Source organism: Echeneis naucrates, chromosome 4 (assembly GCF_900963305.1).
Source record: "Echeneis naucrates chromosome 4, fEcheNa1.1, whole genome shotgun sequence".
Classification (NCBI taxonomy): Eukaryota; Metazoa; Chordata; class Actinopteri; order Carangiformes; family Echeneidae; genus Echeneis; species Echeneis naucrates.
The window spans coordinates 19963704-19989771 of NC_042514.1; the positions used below are offsets into that span (position 1 = coordinate 19963704).

The following is a 26068-nucleotide window of genomic DNA, read 5'->3' on the forward strand; positions in this document are numbered from 1 at the left end:
TTTAGTAATAGTCGAGGCTCAGCAGTGAATAACAAATTTACATTAACAGAGCGAAGGGAAGATGTTGCAAAAATCAAACATACATAGTGATTCCAAAATAATTGTCGTATTGAGATTCATTGGAGAAGTGCAAAAGTAGAATTGAAAATTCAATGTACCTGAAAGCATTCAGTACTTCTCCAATGTGTCCATGTGCTGTGTCATTTCTATCATGACAATCTCTCCTACAGCTGTACACTGTACACTGACAGTAACCTTGCACTTTTTGTTTCTGTAGTTCCTGCAGTGGACATAATGTATGCAGCTTAGTATAACTTCAATATTTCATTCACCCTAAATCTCCAAATTTTGAGTAACAGCTTGTATGTGATCAAAGTTTTTACAATATTATGCAAATGAAAATCATTTGTCATCAGAGATTCAACTCCAACAAAACTGCAGCTTTATTAGTTTATGGGTACAAAAACTGTTGACATGCAATACACCAATGGCATCATTACACTCATAACACTGTCTATTCTGACCATTTTTCAGCAAACAAAATAGTGTGTGTGCTTACGTTAGCACAGTATGTGAATGGTTCACGTATTTTTAGCATATGCAAAAATTCTCTGAACCTCCATTATAGAAAACTCGTGGATGAAATGCAGATTTTATCATTTTTTCTGTTTGACGGTTTTTATACATAGACAGTACTTTTTTTTACATTGTACTTTGATTTGTGGTGTTTCATCAGATATTGCTCATGAATTGAGCTGAAGTGAACAGTCCTGAATGGAAAAAAAATATTTTGTGTCTTACATTTTGTAACTGTTTGCCTTTGACAATGGTTACATGAACAAGCTGCTGATTTAGATTTGTTCAATTTATTAAACTATTATATATTAAAAAAAGGCCTTCTTGACAAAATTACACACCTTGTTTCTCTACAGTTTCAGTCATGAAAGTAATATACAAAACACACATTGTTTCTTTTCAGCCCCTGAGAACACAAGCTTGTTTGCAGATATCATGTTTCCCCGAGACAATTTACATAGTTCATTTTTGAGAGTAAAAAACATTTAGGTTCGTTAGGTAGAGTTAAACAATCAAAACCTTTCTAACAGTATTTCAAATGTGTTATTGACTGAAATGATGTTAATAATAAATGCAAATGCAACAAATGCAACAAAGTTAATCTATGACTTAAAAAAATAAGCTCCTCTGTTGTAAACTTATATTAATTAAAAATTACAGTGTCAGGGAATAATTAATTCAGTGTATATATACATGTATGTATATATTGATTCTGAGTGTGCCTGTGTGTGTGTGTGTGTGTGTGTGTGTGTGTGTGTGACAGAGAGAGCGAAAGGGGGAGAGACAGGGAGAAACTATAGCATCATATATATACTTACACATAGATGATTCCATCTTTTTATTTAGAAGAGAAAACATTGGGTAAATCAGCCCAAACCCCACATGTGCTCATAGTAGGTTTCAAAACACTCTGCCTAATTTACTTTGTATAAAATTTTACTCTAAGGTGTTTCCTGATGTACAGAAAATCCAAGGTTCTTAGTTTGAAAGCAGCATTTCCAGTAAACTTTGCTCAGAATTTGTTCTTTTCCTTATTACACATCACAAATTGAGATATTTAAAAGTTTAAACCTGCTTTTGGATATTGACGTAAAGATATTTAATGATTATTTGAGCATGTGTCAACCAGAACCACAACCCTTTATACATTCATTAAAATAAAAGAAAGCATTCAACTAAAGCACTCATTATTAACAGTAGAAGACACAGACGTGAACCTGCCGTCCTTCTCAGACATCCACAGTGGCTGTGGGGCCACTTGTGGTGTCCTCTAGTGGCGTTGTGTCTTTGGGAGTGCTGGACTGTTTTTCAGACTCCTCTTGTTTGTCCTCCTGTCCTAGAACAGCCACCAGAGGGGTGCTCTCTGCCGTGCCCTGCTGCTCATTGCTGGTAGTGCTAGCATTACTGGCTGGCTTCTCAGCTTGCTGCTCTTCTGCTTTTGTTTCATTGACAAACTGGAGAGAATCAGCTGCAGGTACCTTTGCTGCTTTCACTTCCCCGTTCTGGACTGGGAAGACACTAGCCAGAGCATCATACAGGAACTGGTACTGCTCCTATTAGAAACACAGAGTGGAAAGGAAGACACAGTGCATTGGTGCAGTCACTGATCAAAAATAAACCTTGTTTTTTTAGACTTCAACTTCATATTTTTTTCTAAATTGACATCATTTGTAGCACCAGAAATAATTTTAAACGATTTTGATGAGTCAAATCAAACACTGAGATGGCTCTGCTATCGCTAATATCGCTGCAGCTAAATCGTTTTAAAGTGTAGCTGATTCCTCCATGACAGACTCTGCAGTCATTGTTTTACTGGATGAAATCTAACCTCATTATGTTAACTCTGACACAAAATTTTTTTTGAGTCGTTCACACATATGACCTACTGTTGCTGTTAAACAAGTTGACTATGCTTTAGTGAGTGAGTAAAAAATGATTTTTTTTACTGCAACTAATTAAGAAAAGTCTGTAGCGACAGCACGGCAGCATAGTGGTTAGTGCTGTTGTCCCATAATAAGAAGGTTGTGTGTTTACATGAGTTTACACCTTCTCCTGCCTGTGTGGGTTTCCTCCGGGTACTCTGGTTTCCTCCCACCATCCGAAGACATCATGTTTGGGTTAACTGATGACTCTAAACAGTCTGTAGGTCTGAGTCTGAGTGTGAGTGGTTGTTGGTCTCTGTCTGTCTCTGTGTGTTGGCCCTGTGATGGACTGCTGACCTGTCCAGAGCGACCCCACCTTCACCCAGAGTGAGCTGGGAGTGGCTCCAGCACCCCCACAACCCAGAAACAGTATCGATGTAGAAGATGAATGAATGAACCTTTTAACATATGGGCCTAGGTCATAAACTGCTGAGCTGTTGGTGTTTTCCATTGGATTTGATGAAATTAATAGAAATGTAGAAAATGGGGAGGTGATTTTTTTTTTAATCGCTGAGGAGACTTAAGTGCGGTGCCGGTGACATGAAGTCAAAATGAACATCTCAAAAAATAGTCCAACGTTTATCTCTTGCTCATAACACATAAGGCCTATAGACTACATGGAGGTCTAAAGTCCTCTTGTCTGTGAAATTATGACAGCTTTTGCAAAACATTGTTGATAAACAATCGTTATGAGGAAATGAAGAAATGCTTGCAGATCATGTTGGCATGTATTGAGCTCCTTGATCTTACCAGGCTGGAGACCATGCTCTGTCTCTCTCTGCGTAAAGTTTTGACCACCTGGAAAACATCCACTAGCTTCTCAGTCTTAGCGCTTTCCAACAGGTTCCACAGAGCACACACGATCCCTGTACGGGACGAGCCATCGCTGGAGGGAGCACATAAACACAAGAAGGTTAAATCCTACTACTTACACCTTTTCCGGGCCAGACTGGTATAACTGCCAGAAAACTGACAATGCAGAAGAGGATCTATATTAATCAAACTGCAGGAAGTGATTTAGGTTTTAGCTTTTGTAGCCTTCATTTGATCTCAGTTTTCATCTAACTAACCCTACCCAGTAAGAAATAAAATTCAAATCAAATGTCAAATGATCTGCAATGTTTGTCAAGCTCAAAGAGTCTGCCCTGAAGTTGAGATAGCATCGGAGATTTTTTTTATTCCAAACGAGAACACATTTCTTTGGTAGCTTATATAGATACAAAAATTAGAGGCAGTGATTTCAACAATAAACTGGATACACTGTTGGATACATTTTTGCCCTGTAAAATTTCCAGAGCACATTACTTACTTGCAGTGCACAATAACGGTCTGAGATTTGCTTTGTTCATTACTCCTCTTGATTTCCTTGATTAAGTCTGTGATATCTTGAGGTTTCTCTGGCAGCTCTTTGTTCATCCACTGCAGGAACTGGAATTGTTTAACTGTGCGGCTCTCTTTCCTCTGTTGACATAAGCGGTGTTGGGTTGAAACAGCTTGTGGTGTTGAAAGGACCGGTCATGTGACAGGATGATACAGACATGACAAAATATGGAAACAGAAGAGGCGGCTGTTGTGTTACCTTGATGTGACGGATTAGCATGTTGCGGCAGATGAACGTTGGGGTGGTATCTGTACTGGTAACTTCCACCTCAAGGTCTCCGAATGCCGTCTTGTCTTTACCCCAATACACACAGTTAGACTCCTTTGAACACAGGAAAATAGGCATATTTTCCCATTATTGTATGTACCAAGCGAACACAGTAAGGTATGTGAGGTGTTTCCTGTACAACATATTCTAATTATGTTCACTTTGCTTGTCTATAAGCATAGCATTCATGGAACTGTAGGTACCTGATCTCCCTCACTGCAGTCTGAGAGCATGACAATAGTGGATGCTTTCTTCTGGTAAACCATCAACCAGAAGTCCGCCACGGAGTCTGGCAATGGAGTCTGTGCTGCGATGAAGGCACGTTGGCCCCAGTATCCCTGTGGGTGCCAGAACACACATCCATCCATTTTTGTATGTAGTCTAAACAAATGATTTCTGAAACATTTAACTGTACCTTTTTTTTTTTTTTTTTACAATGCAGCTTGTGAGTAAAAGATATGATGAGATAATGGAATGGATAATAAGATAACACCTGGTACAGGAACATGGTTTCAATTCAATTGAACAAGCACACTTTGTAATATCTTTCCTGGATGGCAAAGAAACGTTGAAATGTTAGTAAACAACGCACATTAATGTACGAGGCATTGATGTATTTAGTGGAATCTTCATCCTCCTCATCTGATGTTTCTTCTTCATCATCTTCATCGGCCTCACTATCTTGGCTGTGTCCTTCGTCCAGCTTCAGCAATACTCGGTTGTAGTCGTCTGAGGGTGGCAAGTTTGATTCGTTTTAACACAAGTCACAGTGAGCACGTTTATTCTGGTGTGCATGCACATGCTGCAGAATCATGTTAATCTGTCAGACAAAAGCTTACATGGGATGACAGATGAAGAGCGATTCTTTTTCTTGTTCTCCTCTGTGATCCCCGTGTTGAATGTCCTCCAGTTTTTATAGGAGGGCAGGCGCTAAGATGCAAAACATAACATGACAAATGGAAATGTAACCTTTTATTAAACAATCAGATTTGACTTGAAAACTTTGGAAAAGCATTTCTTAGATATGTGTTTTAAAATCAAAATCTTAGGCGCTGTTTAGAATGCATAATAATTCTCATGCACGTGTTAATGTGCAGCTTTAGGTACAAATCAGGATGACATCATTTACTGTGGTTACATCAAATATAATTGAATAAATATATTTATTTGTATATGAAGGAATGATTCATTATCAAAAATATGATAAACAAGAAAGCGATATACCTCAAATTCCTCCTCCAGTAGGGAAGGTTCGTTGCCTGGATTTTGCTGTTTGAGTGTGCTCACTGTACTGTGGAGCTCAGACAGAGCAATCTCAGTCTCCCCAAACTGGTTATGCTCCACCAGAGCCTGATGAATTAGGATGTACTGAGCCTATGTAAAGACAAAAAATAAATATATGGATACATACATACGTGTGTGTGTGTTAATATAACAATATACAAAAACCTGGTTTTACCTGAAGCAGGCCAGGAAGTTATTATTAATATCAAGACCATGACCTTATGATAAATCAGTAAATTATCATTATTATTATAAGCACATGTAAATGAATGTGCTTTAATAAACTTAAAAAGTAAAGTAAAGCTAAAATTAGATTGGCAGTTAATGATTTCATTTCATCATACTGGTTAATTGATAAATTCATAATTTCATTCTTAACTGAGAACAAAGAATTGAATTCATTAAGGCACTCATTTTTTTGCTATTTTTTATTCATAAGCTTTGTTAGTGATGCATTGTACTTTTTTTTGTTTGCGACTTGCTTCGGTTGTGTTGTCTTCAGGCTGTGGATATCATAATTGCAGAAATATATACAGTGTACAGGATGTGTTTGTTTCTATTCCTATATAATAGCTGTATGTCATGCTTTTCTAAGCTTGAGGAGACTTAGTAAAGGGCGAAAGCGACGCCAGCGTGCAGGATCAGATTCTGTCTTTGCTGTCTCCAGAGGAATGGGTTTCATTTTTTACTCATATCAGCACGCACAGCAAATAAGCTAATTATATGTTTCATCAAACAATTCTAAATTAAAATATTACCTCTACTTGAACCATGAGACATCTCTGTCGGCGGAGTCTGACTACGTAACCATAGATGTCCACTCTGCCCTCAGCCTCCAGACCCTCCATCATGGCATCAATGCCAATGTAGGTCCCTGTCCTTCCCACTCCAGCACTAGACATAGAAGATAGACTTCATGTTAATGCATTTCTGTTAGTGAACACGTCTTTCTGTGAAGATGTGATCAAGGTAAGGTATAGTATTTGCTTTGATGTTAACGGAGAGTATAAGTGGCCTGGCCTCAATTTTTCCCAGTTTAACAGCTCTGGTGGCCATGGAGAGCAAGTTCAAAGATACAGACAAAAGGGGGATTTAATGAGCTAACAGTGTGTTGTATTTTATACATTTATCATATTTTTTATCAGTGTTACAGAATGGTAAAAGCACTGTCTACCCTTAAATGTTGATGTTGCTGTTGAAATGAATATTAGCAGATAGTGGAATGGGATCTTGTGTATACCTGCAGTGGACAACGATTGGACCGCTGAAGAAATTCTTGAAAGCATTGACGCGCCGTCTCAGTTTTAGGAGGAGCTGTGGCTCCCCCGGGACGCCATGGTCAGGCCAGCTCATGAACTGGATGTGGGTTACCTCTCTCTCTGAGCTCTTCTCTCTTTTCTATGGACGTGTCCACACACACAAACACATTGTTATGCAAACATGGAGACATAGACTGGATCAATTAGTTTTCCACCAATTCAAACAATTTGTCTTGAGACTCACGTTAGCTAGGCTAAGACGGCGGATAATGTAATCCGGACAGTGGACCTCTGAGGTTAGCTTCACAATAAACTCCTCAAAGATCTCTGTCTCTCTGTCCGGAGACGGCCAGTACTGCGCACACTTCAGCTGTGACATAACGTTGAAGAACAGAACCAATGAGCGAAAAGCCAGATTTGCAAATTAGAGAATGAATCTTGATGACTGCTGATGAGCATCTCAAAAGCAGACAGTGACCATTGCAACAATATAACCAATGTCAAGAACAAGTTAGAAGTGCGGCTTTTACCCTATTTCCCTCTTCACAGCGTGTCACCATGACGATAATAGATGACTGCTGTTCCCAGACCATCCTCCAGAAGTCACCCACAGTTTCATCCTTTGGCCCTAAAGAGTACACAGACTATAATATATTTACACCGCAAAAGCACTCTTTGTATCAACAGGAATGCATGTGGACTGACAGATTGTGTAAAAGGTTATGAGAACACGACTTTACCTTGAGCCGCAATGTACTTTTTGGCTTCCTTGTACCCCTGCAGCAAGAAAATAGCGAGACATGCAACATGGGTTTTTCTATCAATGATACACACACATGCAAACAACTAATTAAAACAATAGTCCTTAATTACATTTATAAATCAAAAATCTTGATGTTTTGAGTGACATTTTTTGGCCCTGATACCAGCGTGCATTCTTGCGGGCATTGCTTCTACTTAATTTTCGACAGTGTTATTTAGTTCCAAAATAGTTTCTAGCTGTTCCCAGACACTTGCTTTGGATAAAACATTTGTGCAATCTATCATTGCACGTCAATCTAATCTATTAATTCAGTCTTTGTCTTTCTCAGCAAGTTCCCTACGCTCCACCATTTTGAACAGGAATGTGGAGTTTCAAACTGAATTCAGGTATTTATACCCAAATTTGAGGCAGCCAAGTGAAATTCTCTTAGGAGTCAGTGATTTCTTTCTGCTTTTTTGTAAAACGATAAAGTTGAAAATTCCCGGATAACACCATTAATTATATTTTAGCATTTAAAAAAATCCTTCTGAAGGAAGAGCTGTCATATACTGCTGGATTAAGCATTACAGGATCTTAAAAATGGGTTTCAACAATGTTAATCAGCAATATTATGTACATATGTAGACACATACACACACATGCATGCACATGCACTGACACACAAATATATATATAGCTGTATATTATGATCTGGGAGTTTTCAGTACATCGATGAAGCTGGCATTGATGTAGTCACATCCGGTTTCTCCATTTCCCGTGCTCAGCTGGACGCGGTTATAATCATCTAGATCAAGACAAAAAGAGGAAACAGCACAGAAAACTCTTCTATTACTTTCAAACAACATTAATGAATATGCATATATCTAAGAGACATGCAGCAATATCACAAGAGATGTAGGTCACACTGACCAAACTTTCTATCACAGAATGTATATTGAAATAAAGTGTGAAATGAAATTACTACATTCTCAATGATCTAAATTAGCCATTAATCCAATCCTGTCATTAAAAATGTCATTGACACCAAGTAACCTTTCCCACAATGCTTTGACACATCCAGAGAAAGTAAAAATTAGATGACACCATAGTTGATATCACATTAGATATAGAATGGAAAAACCATGATGGACCTATTTATGGTGTCATAGTCATACAGTGTATAATAATAATATATAATATACAATATAAAAGAAAAAGTTGATAAAATCACACATAATTGCTTCGTGCTGTCTAAAAAGCTTAACATGTTGTCAGATTCACTCCTACTCACATGGCAAGATGTCCACATAACGGTTCTTGGGACTGTTGCAGGGCTTTTTAGCTTCTTTCACAGTGAACCTGGAGAAAATTCTTGGGATGCTCTGGGGGCACAAAAAAAAGTTATTTAAAATTATCATAAAGCAACAGTTGTATTCCTGTGACACTTTTTCAACTCGATTAGCATCTCCTGTGTTCAAGTCCATACTTGAACCAATTAAATGTCAGCTCCTTCTGAGTCACCTCACTGTAAATCATCCAATAAAAAAAACATGTTAGAAAAAATATCCCAGAAAAACATACTGATACCAAATTTACCTGAAATTCAGCCAAGAAAAGTCTCCCTTCATCAGCAAGCTTCCTTTTGTAGGCTTCCAGCAGGACCTCTGCCATGATTGGCTCAACAAGTAGCAGGTTCTCTTCATCATCTACATTTTTGAAAAGTATTTAGAAACAAGCTGGAAATTCTGCAAAACCCGGTCAGCCTTTAGTATTATCAGCTACATTAGTCACAACCAAATGTTTTGTTTTGTTTTTTATCTAACAGCTGATACAGCTCCGATCTGAGAAAAACCAAAAAAGGAAAACAGTGACACTGAAAATAAGAGTGAAATGTACTCACTTGCCGTTGAAATAAGCATCATGTTTTCACCCGAGACACTGCAAATAAAATAGTGGCTTTAAAGAATTCAACTCAGGAATAAGGACTGGAGTAAGAACAACAAGATGTTTCTGTCTGAAGTGCATTTTAAATGAACAATAATGAACTGTTCTGTAAATGACCTGATATTATCAGTTGAACAAAACTTTGAGGGTTTAATTGTGTAAAACACAACAATCAAACAACCGAACAAATGTGGCAGACAAATCAATATTTTCTCATTGCAAATTGATTCTTACGAAGACTCTCTGCGCTTCAAAATGTAGATCTTGTAGATGACTAGGAGCAGAGCCACCGAGGTGAGAATGATGAGAAAGACAAGAAAACCAATGACTGCTTTGTCATTATCTGTAAAATAAAAAAATATGGAAAAGGATTATGAAAGAGGTGGCATTTATTTTAAAGATGCAGAGTATGGCAATTGATGTAAACAAGAAAAAGGAGTAAGAACAAAATACTACTTAATGAAACAAGTTGAGATTATTTCATTGTGGTATTAAAACGGCACATACACAAAGTGGAAATGTCCTTTTCCTCAGCCTTGCTGCAAAATTCGTCATTGCAAATTTGAACCTGGAAAAGCATAGAATCACAGCTTTTTAAAGTATTTGAAAAAATATAAGAATAAAGAGGAAATATTCTGATCATACAAACCTGCAGCTTGTAGGTTTTAGAGTAACTCAGGTCAGTGAAGTTAAAGGTACAATTGTTTTCTTTTTGTATATTTTTTCCAAGTGTCGCCTTGTATCGCACTCCAGGTCCATTCAGGTCTCCTTTATAAAAGCACTTTACTTTGATTGCATTATTCGCAGGATGAGAGGAAGTCAATGTTATATTAACCAGTGGTTCTAAAAGAAAGTGGAGAAACACATGTTTGAGAAAGTGAAGGCTACTTAATTTGCTATTTAATTTCAGATACAGATGCACATGATGATTGTAAGGCCACGTTTCATACAATACTTTGAAAGCTCCCAGAGTATCTCTGGTAGTACTGCCTATACACATCATGCACTTAGTGAAAATAGTTAGATTAATAATTTTGTGGTACAGATTCATATTATTCCGTAAACTATCACAATTTGTTAGTTACTTACTTCCAGGCTCAGTCTTCATATTGATAGCTGTGACACTGACAGTGACTTTCTTGTACTTGGATGTGACATTGCAGCGGTAATCAGTGTATGGTCTCAGTTTGGTAAACTCACATGAGTTACCTGTTGAGTTTATTTCTGCTTTAAATAAAACAGATTCAAGCTGTTAGCTTGTTTTTTTGCACCAAATATGAAAACATTAATGACATAAACAGAAGCAGATAGTTTTTATCTTTGTGGTCAAGTTTCACATTTAACAACAAGGAAATGGATGTCAGTCAATTAGTAATGTAATCAGTTCATCACTGGTAGAAAATCTTTGACTCTGCAGCCTGAAACTGCATGCATCCCATGCTAGCTGGAAAACATGTGAAAAGAGCTGGATGAGAATTTAATACAAGCCTATTCTTATTTATCCATCACACTGTGTATGCTCAATGTGTAAAATTGAAGATATCGTAGTGAACTGCCGATGAATCACTGCGAAAAAAATGAAACACTGCAACAGTGCTGGGCCCATAGTGAGCAGCCATATTTATACTTAAGAATAAATAGAAATCACTGTCACTCACTTAAAAAATGATTAATAATCAATAAGCAAAAGGATTTTGCTCACCTTTAGTAGAATTACACTTGCACGTGTTTGAAAACTTGTCGGGCACATTGGAACAGTTCGATCTTATTGGTTGCCATTTCAATTTAATGCTTTCTTTAGTTACGGTAGATTGATTCTGTAATGAGTAACCTGTGGGAACACATCGGACAGCACCAGATTTCAGTTGTGGTTCAACACCGTAATTCACTGCACTGAATCTGAGCATTAAAACCTTTATTGCACTCAAGTGAGGTGAACATTAACTTACTACAGTTAACCATGACATGAAGAGCATCTGTGTTTTTTGTAGCATTGTGGACATTGAGCTGACCGGTACAGTTGTACTTTGTGAAAGGCTCCAGGTCAGACAACATCTTTGTCTCATTGTGTCCAGATTCTGCAGAAACACAAGTCGTACAGCATTTTCCCAACAATCGAAGTCATACTCTGGGTTTTACATCAGAATGGAAACCCCTTCTGATTGCTTCAGATTTAGGTAAAACAGGAAATTGCTGATTCAAGTCTTTGCCCTTTGTCACATAAATTCTCTGGTCTTTTCACTTACCCCTGCAGGTGTAATTAATGGGTTTAACACAATTTGGAGCATCATGAGAAATTCTTACAGGAAATTCATTACTATGGTTCTGAGTTATTTCACTTGCATTTAAGAAATCTGAGGAGAGACAAAAAAGAACATATAAAATAAGATGAAAGTAAAGTTTAAGACACATGCCATGCAAAACGGAGAAAGGCCCTTTTATACATACCAATGGTGATGTATTTGGTGAGGCTAAAACTATCCCCACAGTTTTGACTGAATTTTGTGGTGACAGTGGTGCAAATGTCCTTGTAACTAGGTTTGAAACAGCATTTTTCACTGTCACATTCAAATGACGGATAATGCATTTTTAGCATAGATGTGATGTTCCAATCACTCTGGTAACAAAAATGTGTAGCATTGACGGATTCCTTGATGTCCTTATCACCTGCAAAACACAAGTGATGCACAAATGTCTCCCCAATTTACACATTTCATATCTTAAATGAAACATCTTTTTTTTTTCTCACCTATACCAGCAGTCACAGTTTCATTTCCATGGAAATTACAGGTTATAGTATTTCCACCATAAAGATATGTCACATTATGTCCATATTCAGTGCAGGGTTTCAGGTTTTCCACGGTATGTGAATAGGTGCTTCCATTGATGGGGATGTGCTTTCTGTCGTTTGGTTGGTCTTTTTCAGCAATGTGTATGGTAAAGGTACCATTGTAAGAACTTGCAATGTTTATGGTGAAGCCAGAACTGTATTTCACAACAGTGTAAGAACCTGCACACAAACAGAAAGGTCTTTGTCTGTTCTGTAACTGTAAAATGCTGTAGAAACATTGTTTTATTGCATTTATGCAATACATTTTTGAAAATATACTGTATTCGATCATCTTTCAAAATGATACTCACACTGTGGATTTCCTGCGGCCGGATGATGCATTTGAAGGAAATTAGAAGATGATAAAATGAAACATTAATATACAATTATATAACATGAGTACCCTACTCTTCCATAGCGCCTTTGAAGTACAGCAAGAACCTACAATCTGTGACTGACCTAGGACCTGGTTCCAAGCAGTGCTGCAGCCAATGTCCATTCTCTACATTCGTGTATAGGCCTGACACACATGACTAGCACCAAAATCATGTCTGATAATTGACAGAAAACCCACCTTGGGAGACTGTGGACAGGGTGACTGCAAGTGAGGTGTCATGAGGGCTAGTTTGGCTGGATGCTGTGGGTGTGACAGTAACTGCAGGAAGGAAAGCATGCTGAAGGTCACCTTCAGGTAGAATTTATTCTCTGACAACAGTCTTACATGGCATGATATTTAACTTGCAGGATTTTATGATGTAATATAAACATGGCTAATAGAACTGCAAGATGAGGCTGAGTACATTACCAGATGTAGGAGTTAAATTGTTTGTCTGATTTGAGACATCTGTGATCGTAATGCGTGAGGGGTAGGTAGGAGATTGTGCAGGTGAGGAATAGGGTGCCGTGCTTGGAGGTGAGGAGGAAAAAGGAGGTGCTGTGGCTGATGTAGCTGGGGAATTGGCAGCCATGCGTGGAGGTAAGGAGGTAAAAGATACACTGGTTACTGTAAGTGAGGAATTGGTTGGGGTGCATGGAGGTGACGCACCCCAACCTCGGGGCAAACATAGTATCATAATACTTGTTCTTATTGTTGAGGTATTGACAGTATCCCCTCTATTTACTTCTACAAACCTTTCATAACAAACAAAAAAAAAGAGAGAGAGAGAGAGAAGAACTTGCATTGACCATAAACTGAGTTTGGATATTTCTTGTTATTGACTTAATGCTACAATGATATGAGTGAATCTGCCTCGAGGTTGACAGTATGACAACAGTAACAATTGAAGTTTCTTCATAGATTAAATCAAAATATCAATCACTCTAACATTTTGGATCATCAGCGACTTCAACCTGCAAACTTACTCAAACATCTTTGCATCACATCATCAGTGAGTTTGTAAACTGATGACTTTGTTCTGTGTACCCTTACAATAATCCTCTGACATGATTTGCCAGTCTTATTTTAGAATTAGAAGGTGTACACAGTTTGTTGCAGAAGATAATGCTGTAATACATAAAGTTTTCACTAAGAGATTTCTGCAGAGTTCTTAAAACTGTTTAACAAGTATGCATTTATGCCACTTCTTTCAGCTGTAGATACGGACTGATGAAACAACATAAAGGCAGAAGTGAAGGCATGGCACAAAGTACACCTTGCAGGGATAGTGATATCAAAATACTGTGTATTGGGTAACTTACCACTTTGAGCATCGCCTGGAATTACAAAAAAAGAAAAATGTGTCAGTCATCGTTTTGTGACCGTACATTTTTTGTGACAATACTGCATCCTTATTTAAAAAAAAACAAGAACCAACAGACATGATGATGAAAAAAAATGCAAAACCAAAGCATTATCAAGTCAAAAAGAGGAAAGTGATCAGTTTCATCCAAAGTTGGATGTATGAGACAGTGCTGCACAAACAAGGTCGCTATGACAATGTGGCAAAGAGCCGCTTACTAATTTATCTCAGAAGACAAACCACTATTTCCTGCTTTGCACTAAAACGTACAATAAACCTGTGCTTTTTAAACTGCGTTCTGTTTGGACATATCACTCTATCTGTGTGAACAATATCTATGCTATACATATGAATGGAGAGGTTTTTGGAGCTTTTTTTGCTTTTCAAATTCTGTGTTCTGATATGACAGTGGTTAGAGAAATTGAATAAAAATGGTGGTGTCACTACAGTTCTGGATTTGAAAATGCATTTGTTCTAAATAGGTCTTTGTTTTGTCCATCTCTTCTATTTATTGGTAGCACTGAGAGACAAGTGTGGAGGTGATGGGGGACAGTCAACAATGAGTCTCAGGATGTGGTTTGGCGCGTTCTTGTTTCACACTATTGAGCAGAGATGCGTGCTCTCTGCAAGTGACATTTCATCAGCCAGTGCAACCTGCTCATGTTTTGTAGTGACTAATTTGAACTGTTTCAATTGACGGTTTGAAAGATGCCATTGTACTTTGCAATTATGTCAGATATAAGATTCTCTTTCCAAACCCTTACAGTATGTTGTTGTGTCATAATTATATTTGGTTCGACAACATTTAGCCAAGTAAAACAAAAGCTGGCACAGTGGGAGAAAAGCCTTCTGCTCTTTATGGAGTTTTAATATGTTTTTAATGACCAAGCTAGTTTTTACTCCTTAGGCCAGAGTGTGCAAACAAATGTGATGGCCACACGGCAGCATCAGCCTCTTAAAGGTAGCAAATATGTATAATATAATATATATATATATACATTTTGTATTATATTTATTATAATAATAATATATTTAATGATTGCTCAAATGTCCTATTTAAGTCAAGTTATCTAACATTTCGTGACTCTCGTTATTTTTATCTCACAGACACAGTTTTAATTGTACATCATGCTGAACATTTTTCACTGCACTTCTTCATTTTAGACATCACACTTCCCATTTTTTCATGCATTTTAAAGTCATGTACTTGTTCATCTCAGCTTGCTTGGCCCATGCAGTTCTGCTCTGCTCTGCCAGGAAATGAAGGCAACTCAGAATGGAACACGGAAGTGGTCAACTTTTTGATCACTCAACTCTGTCCTGTTGCATTTAAAGAAAACTTCAACATAATAGGACACATCAGCTTGAACCCAGTTTTTTTCATTTAATGCAGCTAGCTTTGCTGATTTTTCTCAATTCATTTTTGAATTTTTTTTTTAACAAAAAATTGTTTGTTCTACTTTTACACACATGCACACACACTAAATGCATATACACTCATAAAATGTTGACATGTGTTTGGTTGTTTTTTGTTGTTGTTGTTTTTTATTTTTATTTTGTTTTATTTTATATTTTATAATCTAAAGTACTGAAAAATAATTACTGTCATATTTAGAATTAAATTAATTAAATGAACAAGACAGGTTAATGGAGGCTTCTTTTATCTTCTGTCAAGTGTATTTACTTAGTGTAGAAAAAACTCTCAGCTAAATAACTAGAAAAATTTTAATATATAGTATAATAAAGTACATAAAAATTATACTGATTTATAGTATATATATAACACACACACTCTTACATACTTATACGTTGTATATAGTATGTTGGTAAGTGTACCAATTTACACACATACATACATCAAAATTATTTAAATTCATTGCTTTTGTGAATATTCGTCACTAACCACCTTTTTAAATATGCAGCTTTAAAAGCGTAGCGTATGTAGTTTCTTTCTTTGTGTTTAGTTTACTTTTGTTTAGGTACTCAGAATTGTAACAAATATATAACACTCGAAGCCGTTAAGGTTAAAGTGAAAAAAACTTTCCAGATACACAACCCAAAACTATTCTCATCTTTGACAGATGTGCCCGCATCGCCCCGCATATCATGCAATTACACATCCGCAAAAACACATATGCACTGTACACACTCATACCATGAGGCATACAAACACACACACACACACACACACACACACACAATGTTGAAGCAGAACTGAAACACAATTGCCACATTTTTACCAAATGAAAGTATATTGTTTAAAGGATTCACAATTATCTGTGGTCTTGTGTTCGGAAAGTTTAAGACAGTTACACAGACAGCGACACATTTCAAAGGCATGTTGTACTCCTGTACCCCAGTTTTTACTTTAAACGGTAACAACTTATTAAACAAAAAGATAACTGTCCAGCGTTTTTATGAAAAGGTTCAGTCCCTTTCTCAGGCATAGAAGATATTTTACCTTTTTCATAAATACAATCAAACCCTCATCAATTATATGTTTTTCAACTTCAAATACAGTTAAGTTGGAGGTTTACATACCTCATTAAATTCAGTTGGCCACCATTTATGGCTTGCATCATCTACAGGTTTTTATTTTAATTTTTAAAATCTTTCAGATGACAGGTTCAAAGGACACAATTTCAGAGATCACTTCCTCCCTGTATTCCTTCATAATGAAGGCCACTCCAAAACTGTACATTGTAGATTGGACAATTGCAGGTTACTTACATTTGTTCAGACCAATGATCCCAGTCCAGAGCAGCAGGATTGTGAGACCACAAAGACCTGCCATTTCCAGGATTTAGGGTGTGTACAGCCACAGACCATACAGTTGGAACCTACCGGCGGGTAATCACAAGCCAAATCGATGCTGTATGTCCAATTCCTACTTCTAATCTAAGAGAGAAATAAGTGTAAACGTTTTCTTATTTTATCCTTCATATGTCTTCTGTCTCATTAGACAATGCAGTTTCCTGGACTTGTTCCCCAAACCCTGGAGTCATTCGCATCTGGTTTCAAGTCAAGAAAGTCGCAGTGATGTCACACCAAAAGAGCCTGCCTTCACCTTAACGTTAAATGACAGGAAGCTTCATTTCAGCTACGCCACCAAGAACAGGAAGTCTCTCATCTAATCTTCACTTGCTTTTGCTCAAGTGTGAAAGCCCTCTAGCTTGAGAAAACAGAGAAGTTTAGCTTTAGAGTGAAGCTTTTGAATTTGAAGATTTCATCTGACAAATTAGTTTTTTTGGATACATCCTAAATATGTACCTTTGTCTCTCCATATGAACAGAATATCAACGGACACAGTAGTGAGAGATAATAATGATTTCGGAGTCTTCTGCCTGATTTTTTTTTTTTTTTTTTTTTTTTTTTTTGACTGCACAAAATCAGTCTTTTTTCACACCACTGTTCTTAAGCTTACAGTCAAGCAGCAATGTAACCAAAGCACATGAAGAGCTAGCACCACAAGCACAGAGATGCAGCCTTTCTTTTTGTAAGCTCTGTTCTCTAGAAGACACAAACGTGCGGCCGTTGGCTCCAGAAGTGAATTTCTTCATTTCTGCTATTTATCCTACTTGAAATACATTTGTAAGCGATTTGTAAGGTCTCTCTTCAAAGTCATTGATTGTGTGGTGTGTTTGGTAGTCACGCCCTGCCTCAAAATGCCAAAATGCTTTATTTCTGTTTACACACACGTATACTGTGTGGTGAGCTAATGCGAATCTGGATGGAACATAGTCAACTGTTTAATGCAGTCATATGAAAATAATACATGGAACTAAGCACAACCATTTTTTGTTGGTTCCAGTTTAGATAAATATTTAGCTAATTAATGTTTTTAACTTCCAATCATACGACAGCTCCACCGTGGATTACAAAGGCAAGAGCACATAGATTTTGTGTAACCTTTTTTAAGGTTTGGGTTTATAAACTGATTGTATCCATTTTTTTTTTTTTTTTTTTTTGTGGAAATCAGCTAGAATCTGAAAATGAATAGGAACAAAGATTTGACATATTTAGTATGAAGCTAAATATGGATTTCCTCTGATACCAATGAAACCATGGTATTTGGCTATTTCCACTTCTAACAGTATAGTGTAAGTTCTTGTAATCAGGAAGTGGCCCTCAAAAAAAACACCATCATATTCATGCAACCGAAATGACAGTGAATTTAATCTTTTTTCTTTTTTGTTTGGTGTGGGTCCTAGCACGTACTAAAACCATGTACACTGATTATCTTTTAATGCAGTCAGTTATCCAGATCTGACATAAATGTGGAAAGTATAGACCTAGATGCTGTCTTCATTACATAGAAATATCAGCAAATTAATCTTCATTTTACTGAAATACTGAAACACCTTTTAATATGAGTAACAAATTGCTACCATATGAAAAAAAATAAAAAAATCAGAAGTAAACAATATGCTATTCTAACTATTCTAATATCATGTAGTGCCTTGTTGTTTTGTAGTTTATATGGCCTCATAAACCCAAGTTAAATGTCAACTCAATTTCTATGTAGTCAGTAGATTAATCCCATTATAAATCCCATATGTTAAACATATCATGTATCTTTTGTCTCTCTTCATGAATGAATTCACAGCAATGGAAATTCCCTATAAAGACGTTGTGGGACTGTACTCTGTGTGTGTGTGTGTGTGTGTGTGTGTGTGTGTGTGTGTGTGTATAAGGGAAAGAGACAAATAAAAAAATAACTGTAACTACTGTTAGTCTGTGTCAGCATTTTGGCCTCATCTTCCAAAAGGAGCAATGACAGAACATTTCTGCTCATCTTTTGATAAGTAACCAAATCATGTTAGGCCTCATTATGCAAAACACAAATTAGCACAGTGAAATGCAGACTTCTCTCTACATTCATCTGAATCACATGATAAAATTGTAATCTTACACTTGTCCATTTGGCTTTCTCACTACCTTTTTACAAACCACAAACTGAAAACAGATGTCACATGGAATTAGAAATGGCTCATTTACTGGACAGATTCAGATAGCCACCATATCTCCCTACTCATTCTTTACGCTAGGCCTCCTGTTGTGTTCCGCTTTAATTTGGTCAATTGACATCCTCTCTCAAAAAAAAAAAAAAAAAAAAAAAAGTATTTCATTCAGTCTGATTATCATGAAGTTCCACAATTTTGTCCACAAAGGGCATTTGAACATAAAGCAAATTAAGTTCATTTTCCTAAAATTTAAGTTGTTTTTATTTAACTAATATTGGACACCTGTGGTGCTCCTGGACAAAAATGAATGGTCATTTGAAATTCAAGGGTGAGACTACAATAAGTATATTAAATTGACTTCAGGCTCATGCTCATTCATCAAATGGATGCAACAATCATTGTGTGCCATAAATTAAGTGCTTTTTTTGGATGGCATATGCAAAAAGCATCACGTGCTGTCCAACATGCACGAGAAAAAAGAAAGCGTATCAACCTTTAAACAAAATGGTGTGCAACCCAAATATTTGGTTATCCTTGGCAACACTTTTACCGTAGTCGCTGTTGTTCTTTAATGTGATCATGAATTAATTTTGTGATATTTTCACATGTAATTTTGGGCCTATGTCCTTTCTCTACCAATAAAATCATGTTAGTCAGTTTTACCAGGAACAGAAAACTCTTTATTTTGCGCCACTATAAAGAATTGACATAGTTTTAAAACTGATTAGCTCTCTTAGCTTTGACACAATGTAGTAGTCTGATAAGTTGCATAACATGTGAGTATGCATTTTATGTGGGTGGGACAATCTGGGGCAGGCAGGCGGGTGGGGGGGTCCCTTGAAACATATGTAGGCAAAAGAGTCATTTCCTGTAGGCTGGTGCCTGGTGCCTCTTGAAATGACTATAGAGTGAGAAATGATGGGTAAATTTTGTAATTTGTGATAAAAAAATGCTCTTCTTTCAAAAAAACCTCCTTACATCCATGTTGGCTGGCGAGCAAATACACATCTGTGGGGACACAGAGTTTAAATATTCATTTAAAAGAGAACCCCTCTTCACATTGCTATCATATAAAATGGTTAAATTTTTACAATTTTATAAATGTGCTCTTTTAGCGTTTTTATTTAATGTATGTTTTAATTGGAGTAGATTGACAGATTCTGTTGTTTTGAATACATTATCACTGAGAGAAAGTGCTGTTTAAGCCAGTTGGTCTTCTGCTCCTGGAGACCATCTTCTTCGAATTTTGACGTGTTGTGCGTTCAGAGATGGTATTCTGCATTGTTGGGTTCTAATGAGTAGTTACTTGAGTTAATGTTGCCTTTCTATCACCTCGAAGCAGTCTGCCCATTTTCCTCTGACCTCTCACATCAACACTGTATTCTCCTCCACACCTCCACTGCACACGGGATATTTTCTCTTTTTCCAAACATTCTCTGTAAACCAGAGAGATGGTTGTGCGTGAAAATCCCAGTAGATCAGCAGAAAGACTCAGACCAATGGATGAAATGAAGTAGTTCATCCATTAGTCCCCCAGGTCAACTGTATCACAACACACAAGTAGAAAACGTGGCTGGAGAAATTGCCAGCACAACAATCAAGGAGATCAGTGTGAACGTTGCTTTATATGTGGACTAAGTGGTCATCTCTTCTGGAGATGTAGGACAAGAAAGGGTCCCACAAACAAGCCAGGACAGATAGCCAGGACAGATAGCCAGGACAGATAGCTATGCCAGCTAGCGCGGCACACCCATACCAGTGGCCCAGTAGAAAACAAGTCACAGCTAGCTGCCTAAATATAAGCTTATTCCAGACATTAGTCAGCACCTTGAGGCAAAGATAGCCAAGACAGCATCACAGGAAACAGAAGTTGTTCGAGTCCATCTCCAATCAGCAACAGAGACAAGGACTCCTTAACCTCATTGGAAAAAAATGATGTGGAGACCAAAGGTTTATGGGACACAGAATCACAGGTCTGTCTCATAAATTGGAAATGGAGGCTACAGAATGGTCGACACACTACTATCGGAAGCATCGCCGAGCTCATTGGACCAGGTATACTTGATGGGCGAGCCGAGAATAAGACCCCGACTCTGTTCTCTGGATGGGTTGAACTGAAAGTTGGGTTATCCTCAGGTAGTCCCACGGAGTTAGAACTGATAGTTCCAGTGTTAGTAACAAATGATAATGGGGTGGCAGAAGAGTCAGTCATTGGGTTTAATGTTATTGAACATTTTTCTTGTGTGACGGTAGTGAATGTCCCTCCCAGGCCACCGTATGGTTTGACAGCAGTCAGCTCCACCCGCTACTCATGTACCAATTCATATAAGCCGGCCAGCAAGGTGTCGGCCTTCCCTCTGCTGGTTTTATCTGTTAGTATGCTTTATGCGTGTGTGTTTGTGTACACTCTCTGTCTGGTATACCTTCAGTCCTGTTCCCTGGCTACCCCCCTGCTCCCGCATGTTGAATCCCATATGGGGTACTGTGTCCACAAGAGACAGACCGCCACTGCTGTTTTGTTTGCATTGTTTGTCTTTTGTTTGTTTAATTTGGGTTCATTGTTGCTCCAGTCATTCTATTTTTGAGTTATTTCTGTATTATTTTTCCTTTTAATATATTAGGTAGTTTTGGTTAGGTTGTTTTTTTTTTGTTTGTTTTTTTGCCCTTTGTTATGTTAGCCCTCCAGGGCCTTGATTGCTTTCCCCCCAAGACACTTTTAATAGATTATTGTAACAGTGTGTGTTTTTAACATGTTTCTTGTTTGTCTTTTTCTTTGCACTTGTGCTGCAGGACTGGTGATAGCGTGGCTGCCGGGATGGTGTTCGGAGTTTTCACTCCAGCTTCGCACCCCCTTAAAAGTATGTGTGTGTTGTGGTAATTTTGCACGTCCTTCACACTTTATAGTAGTTTAGCAGTGTATAGTATAGTATAGTGTCGTAGTGCAGTTTGGTTATTTTGCTGTGTGTGTGTGTGTGTGTGTGTGTGTGTGTGTGCATACGTTGGGCGCGTAGCGTGGTGAGTATTCTGTCCCCATTTAACTGTCTCCTCCCCGACTACAGCTACGCCAAGCCATCCTGTAGTTCCTGCCTGTCTTGTAAATTGGTTAGGTTCACTAAAGTTTGGTTTATTCTCAATTGTGCTGCTTATTGTAATAAAGATTGTAATCTTGAGGGAACCATTTTTCCTTGACCATTATTTGATGGTACCATTTTGTGGGATCTGTGGCCTTCTAGGTGGTTTTAGTGAATCTTATAATTGAAGTAACTGAATGTACTCCAACTTAATTCTGAGCCCTGATACGGCTCCAGTGACACTTGACATGGGCATAGATCCACCACGTGTTGAGGCAGAAGCAATTTATGCAGCATTTTCTTTTGACTGTAAGAAAACAGAGGTCTTCCTTGTGATGGAAAGTGATGGAAAGTAGGGATGATTGGTTTGGTAGACGCACTGTGAAAGTTGGCAGAGAAAGCATGACCATCCCATCTGGTCAAACAATAGTAGTGAATTGCAGTGTTAGAACAGGCCTACATCCAGACAAACAGAATGCTCTGTTTGAACCTTCTTCACATCCTCTACTGCCAGAGGGATTGAACGTGAAAGAATGTGTGCTCCACTTGCAGAGAGCCCCTCGATCCCACCTGACTATCCCAGTAACAAATGGCACTGCACGTGAGCTAACGTTACACCCCAAAGTCTAACTTGGACAGACTCAACTGGTGAAAAATGGGTTAGGGTTAATATCAGCAGATCTTGAGACTGTGACCTATAACAATGGAAAGGTAACTATATATACAGCGGAAACTAACACAAAAGAACTAGAACACAATATAGAGAGTGAAAATTACGATAGTTGGGACACTCCTGTTCCTCAGCCATCTCTCCCCCATACAGCAACAGAAGGTCAAGCAGCTCCTATGTGAGGAGGGGGGAGCTTTTGCACTGGATGAGCACGATGTTGGCACCATACCCTGACTTCAGCTCAAGATCAGTTCAAGAGTGATCCTACACCTGTGACATGAAAATGTGTCAGTACCAAAGCCTCTTCACAATGAAGTAAGAGTACCTGGAAGACATGTTGAACCAGGGTTGGATAAGAAAATAAAAGTCCTTTAAACCAATCCCATTGTCTGTGAGAGGGAAAAGAATGGCAGCCTTTGGCTGTGTTGTGATTATAGGACGTCCCTGGCCGCCATCCCATTCCACGCATACAAGACATGCTCAACAGTCTCATGGAAAGTTCCTGTTTCTCTGTCCTTGACCAAGGGAAGGCCTATTGCCTAGCTGGAGTCTGGAAGCCGTCCTCAGTCTGGCCCCGAAGTCGTAAAACACCTGAGCAGTTCAGGGGCTGCATCAACTATTCTCCACCATTTGTTGTCTACACTGACAACAATCCTCTGACAGTGGTGCTTACTACTTCCAAGGTAAATGCACTTACTCACAGGTTTGTAGCTGAAGTCGCAGATGTCCAGTTTTCAATCAAGCAACAGCCTGGCAGAGCAAACTTGATGCTAATGGTCTCTCCCACATGCCTTTGGACCTGGAATGCTATAATCAGAACCATACGCAAGCTGTTTTACCTGAGGCTATGAACAGTGTCACACAGGCTGTAGCTGTGCAGGTTCAGGAAGCAGAACACTCAGTGTGCCCACAATCAGTGCTCTCTTCGATGAAGGGAATGATGCGACAATGACATCCCTAAGGCATCTCTGAGGGAAGCACAAAGAGAAGACCCTCTCATTGGTCAGGTTCAAATAAGTGTCCAAAAGACACAATACAGGTCCACAAAAAAATCTGCTGTTCTAAACAGACAAAAGCAGAGGCGACATCTGGGTGATGATGGGTTCCGCCCGATCGCAACTTCTCCTTCTCAAAAGGTTCCATTCGCTGGTTTACAAAGAACTTTGTGAGGACATGAGCCATCTTGGAGCTGCGAGAGTTTTGAATCTCATCAGAGATTGCTTTTATTGGCCTCACGTGAAAAAGGATGTAGAACATCATGTCACATGTGACTGCAGATGTCTGAAAAACAAGCACCCTAGGCAACCAACAAGAGCTCGGCTCACCAACATATTCATCACACATCCTTTTTTTGTTGGTTCCCATTGATTTTCTGCATTTGGAGAGATGTAAGGGTGGTTATGAATATATCCTTGTAGTGATGCACCACTTCACAAGGTTTGCGCAGGTTTACATGACCTCAAGAGAATGGCCAGGTGGAAAGATTTAACACAGAGGTCTCCAGCTCCAGTCCCGGAGAGATACTGTCCTGCATGTTTTAGATGTTTCCTGTTCCTCAGCTCGTCATCAAGCTCTGCTGAGGTCCGATAAGGAGCCACTCATTTGAATCGGGTGTCCTGGGGCAGGAAACATGTCTCAGACTATGCTGAGAAGTGGAGGTCCAAAATGACTGAGACTAAGACAAGAAAGTGTATGGAGCAGATTTGTAACCAGGATTACTAGCACGCAACCTGAATGATAAAGGAGGACAAAGGAAGTTCAGGTCATTCTGGGAAGATCAACTGTATGTACTAAAGCACAGGAGACACCAGGACAGACCACTGTATGAACTCAAGGCAGAAAATGGAAAGGGATCCATCCATCATGTATAGGAACTTTCTGGTACTTTATGACTTTCTCACAGAGGCCAGCTGAAACTGTCAAGCGAAGGAAGGAAAACCACAAACTCTGTTGCTGCGAAGAGGAAGACAGTTCTGATGACGAGGAGCTGTGGGATTGCAGTGGTAGCTCAGAGCACCAGAGGAAGATTATTCAATGCCACAAGAAGGGTTCACTGATGATCCAAACCCAGACAGTGAAGATGAGTCCTCCCAGTCAGTTGCTAGTGTCCAAGAGGATGCAGACCTCTCATCTGCTCCAGAGAAAAAGTATAAGAAAACCAAACATGATGTTTACGAATCACACCTTAAAAAAGCTTACTGCCTCATAAAGGAATTTTTTCCTTGCCACTGTTTCCAAGTGCTTGTTCATCGGGGGATCTGTTGGGTCTCTTTAAATCACTTTATAAAGAGTTTGGTCTAGACCTCCTCTATGTGTAAATTGGCTTGATGTAACTGTCATGATTTGGCGCTATACAAATAAATCTGATTTAATTTGATTTGGCAAATGGCCAAGCAGCAGAGCGTAAGCGGTATTCTAACACATGTGAAAGGAAGAAAAATGATTTCTGCATAGTATACCCCTCATGCATTTGTAACAAGCCGGCTAGATTATTGCAATAGCCTGTTTACCGGTATCTCCAAAAAAAATCAGTCAAACGTCTACAACACTGCTGCACGATGCCGCACGCATTCTAACCATGTCCAAAAATATACTCGCATCACCCCAGTCCTTAAGAACCTGCACTGGCTCTCTATTCAGGCCACAATTTGATTTTAAAATTCTCTCAATTGTCTATAAAGCACTAAATGGGTCATCACAGCACTGTTCAATCCGCACACACCATCAAGATATCGCAGGCCATCATCCAGTGACCTCTTCATCGTCCCCAGGATCAAAACCAAATTAGGCGAATCGGCTTTTAGTGCTGATGCCCCACAAAGTGTTCTTCTCCCCCCCACAATATCAGAAGTACTCCATCTATCAGTACTTTCAAAAGCAGACTCAAGATGTTTGCTTTCTTTTCCATAGGCCAGTCCCAAGTCACCAATTTATGTTTTTCATCATGTTTTTTATTATTATTATTCTTTATTTGTGTTTGTATATAACTGTACATTGCATTGCTCTGTTTATTTATACATATTTGTTTGTTTTTGTAATTATGCTGTAAAGCACATTGAGTTGTCTTTAGCAGGAAATGTGCTACATAAATAAAGTTTCTTCTTCTATTCCACTTCTACCCCTCCCCCCTGCCCCCGTGTGTCACCTCCTCTCTCTCCCTCCCTAACCCTAACCCCCCCCACACACAATCCAACCGGTCGAGGCAGATGGCCGCCCCCCCTGAGCCTGGTTCTGCCCGAGGTTTCTGCCTCTTAAAGGAAGTTTTTCCTTGCCACTGTTTCCAAGTGTTTGCTCATCGGGGGATCTGTTGGGTCTCTTTAAATAATTTAAAAAAGCGTTTGGTCTAGACCTGCTCTATATGTAAAGTGCCTTGATGTAACTTTGTTATGATTTTCCGCTATACAAATAAATCTGATTTG

General features: G+C 38.5%; 1 protein-coding gene across 5 annotated transcripts; it reads right to left on the reverse strand.

Annotated features, from left to right (window-relative positions):
• Window positions 1-425: 425 nt before the first annotated feature.
• On the reverse strand, window positions 426-16993 carry ptprc (protein tyrosine phosphatase receptor type C). Of its 5 annotated transcripts, XM_029499636.1 has the most exons (31): window positions 16675-16993; window positions 13904-13918; window positions 13011-13154; window positions 12780-12860; window positions 12517-12528; window positions 12125-12385; window positions 11824-12042; window positions 11622-11729; window positions 11325-11453; window positions 11078-11206; window positions 10465-10602; window positions 10025-10218; window positions 9883-9943; window positions 9610-9718; window positions 9332-9369; window positions 9028-9137; window positions 8723-8813; window positions 8160-8236; window positions 7430-7466; window positions 7220-7317; window positions 6934-7059; window positions 6671-6828; window positions 6189-6324; window positions 5371-5520; window positions 4986-5076; window positions 4739-4875; window positions 4350-4484; window positions 4078-4200; window positions 3808-3959; window positions 3249-3384; window positions 1806-2129 (listed from the first exon to the last, which is right to left on the reverse strand). In XM_029499636.1, exons 1-31 carry the CDS (start codon window positions 16736-16738, stop codon window positions 1806-1808), a joined length of 3783 nt encoding a protein of 1260 aa, XP_029355496.1. In that variant the 5' UTR covers window positions 16739-16993. The 5 variants fall into 5 exon arrangements, with proteins under 5 accessions (XP_029355493.1, XP_029355496.1, XP_029355494.1 ...); XM_029499633.1 differs by having other exon boundaries at window positions 426-2129; window positions 13011-13918; window positions 16675-16992; XM_029499634.1 differs by having other exon boundaries at window positions 10465-10599; window positions 13011-13918.
• Window positions 16994-26068: the final 9075 nt, after the last annotated feature.

What these genes read in the sequence shown, in the direction of transcription:
- ptprc (XM_029499633.1), bottom strand. Translation starts at nt 13,386, where the DNA reads ATGCAAGTTCTTCTCTCTCTCTCTCTCTTTTTTTTTGTTTGTTATGAA. An exon ending in AAAGTACATTGCGGCTCAAG is followed by an intron (nt 7,318 to 7,429) that starts GTAAAGTCGTGT and finishes TGTACTCTTTAG; the next exon opens with GGCCAAAGGATGAAACTGTG. An exon ending in TCAATGCCTCGTACATTAAT is followed by an intron (nt 4,485 to 4,738) that starts GTGCGTTGTTTA and finishes TGGCACCCACAG; the next exon opens with GGATACTGGGGCCAACGTGC.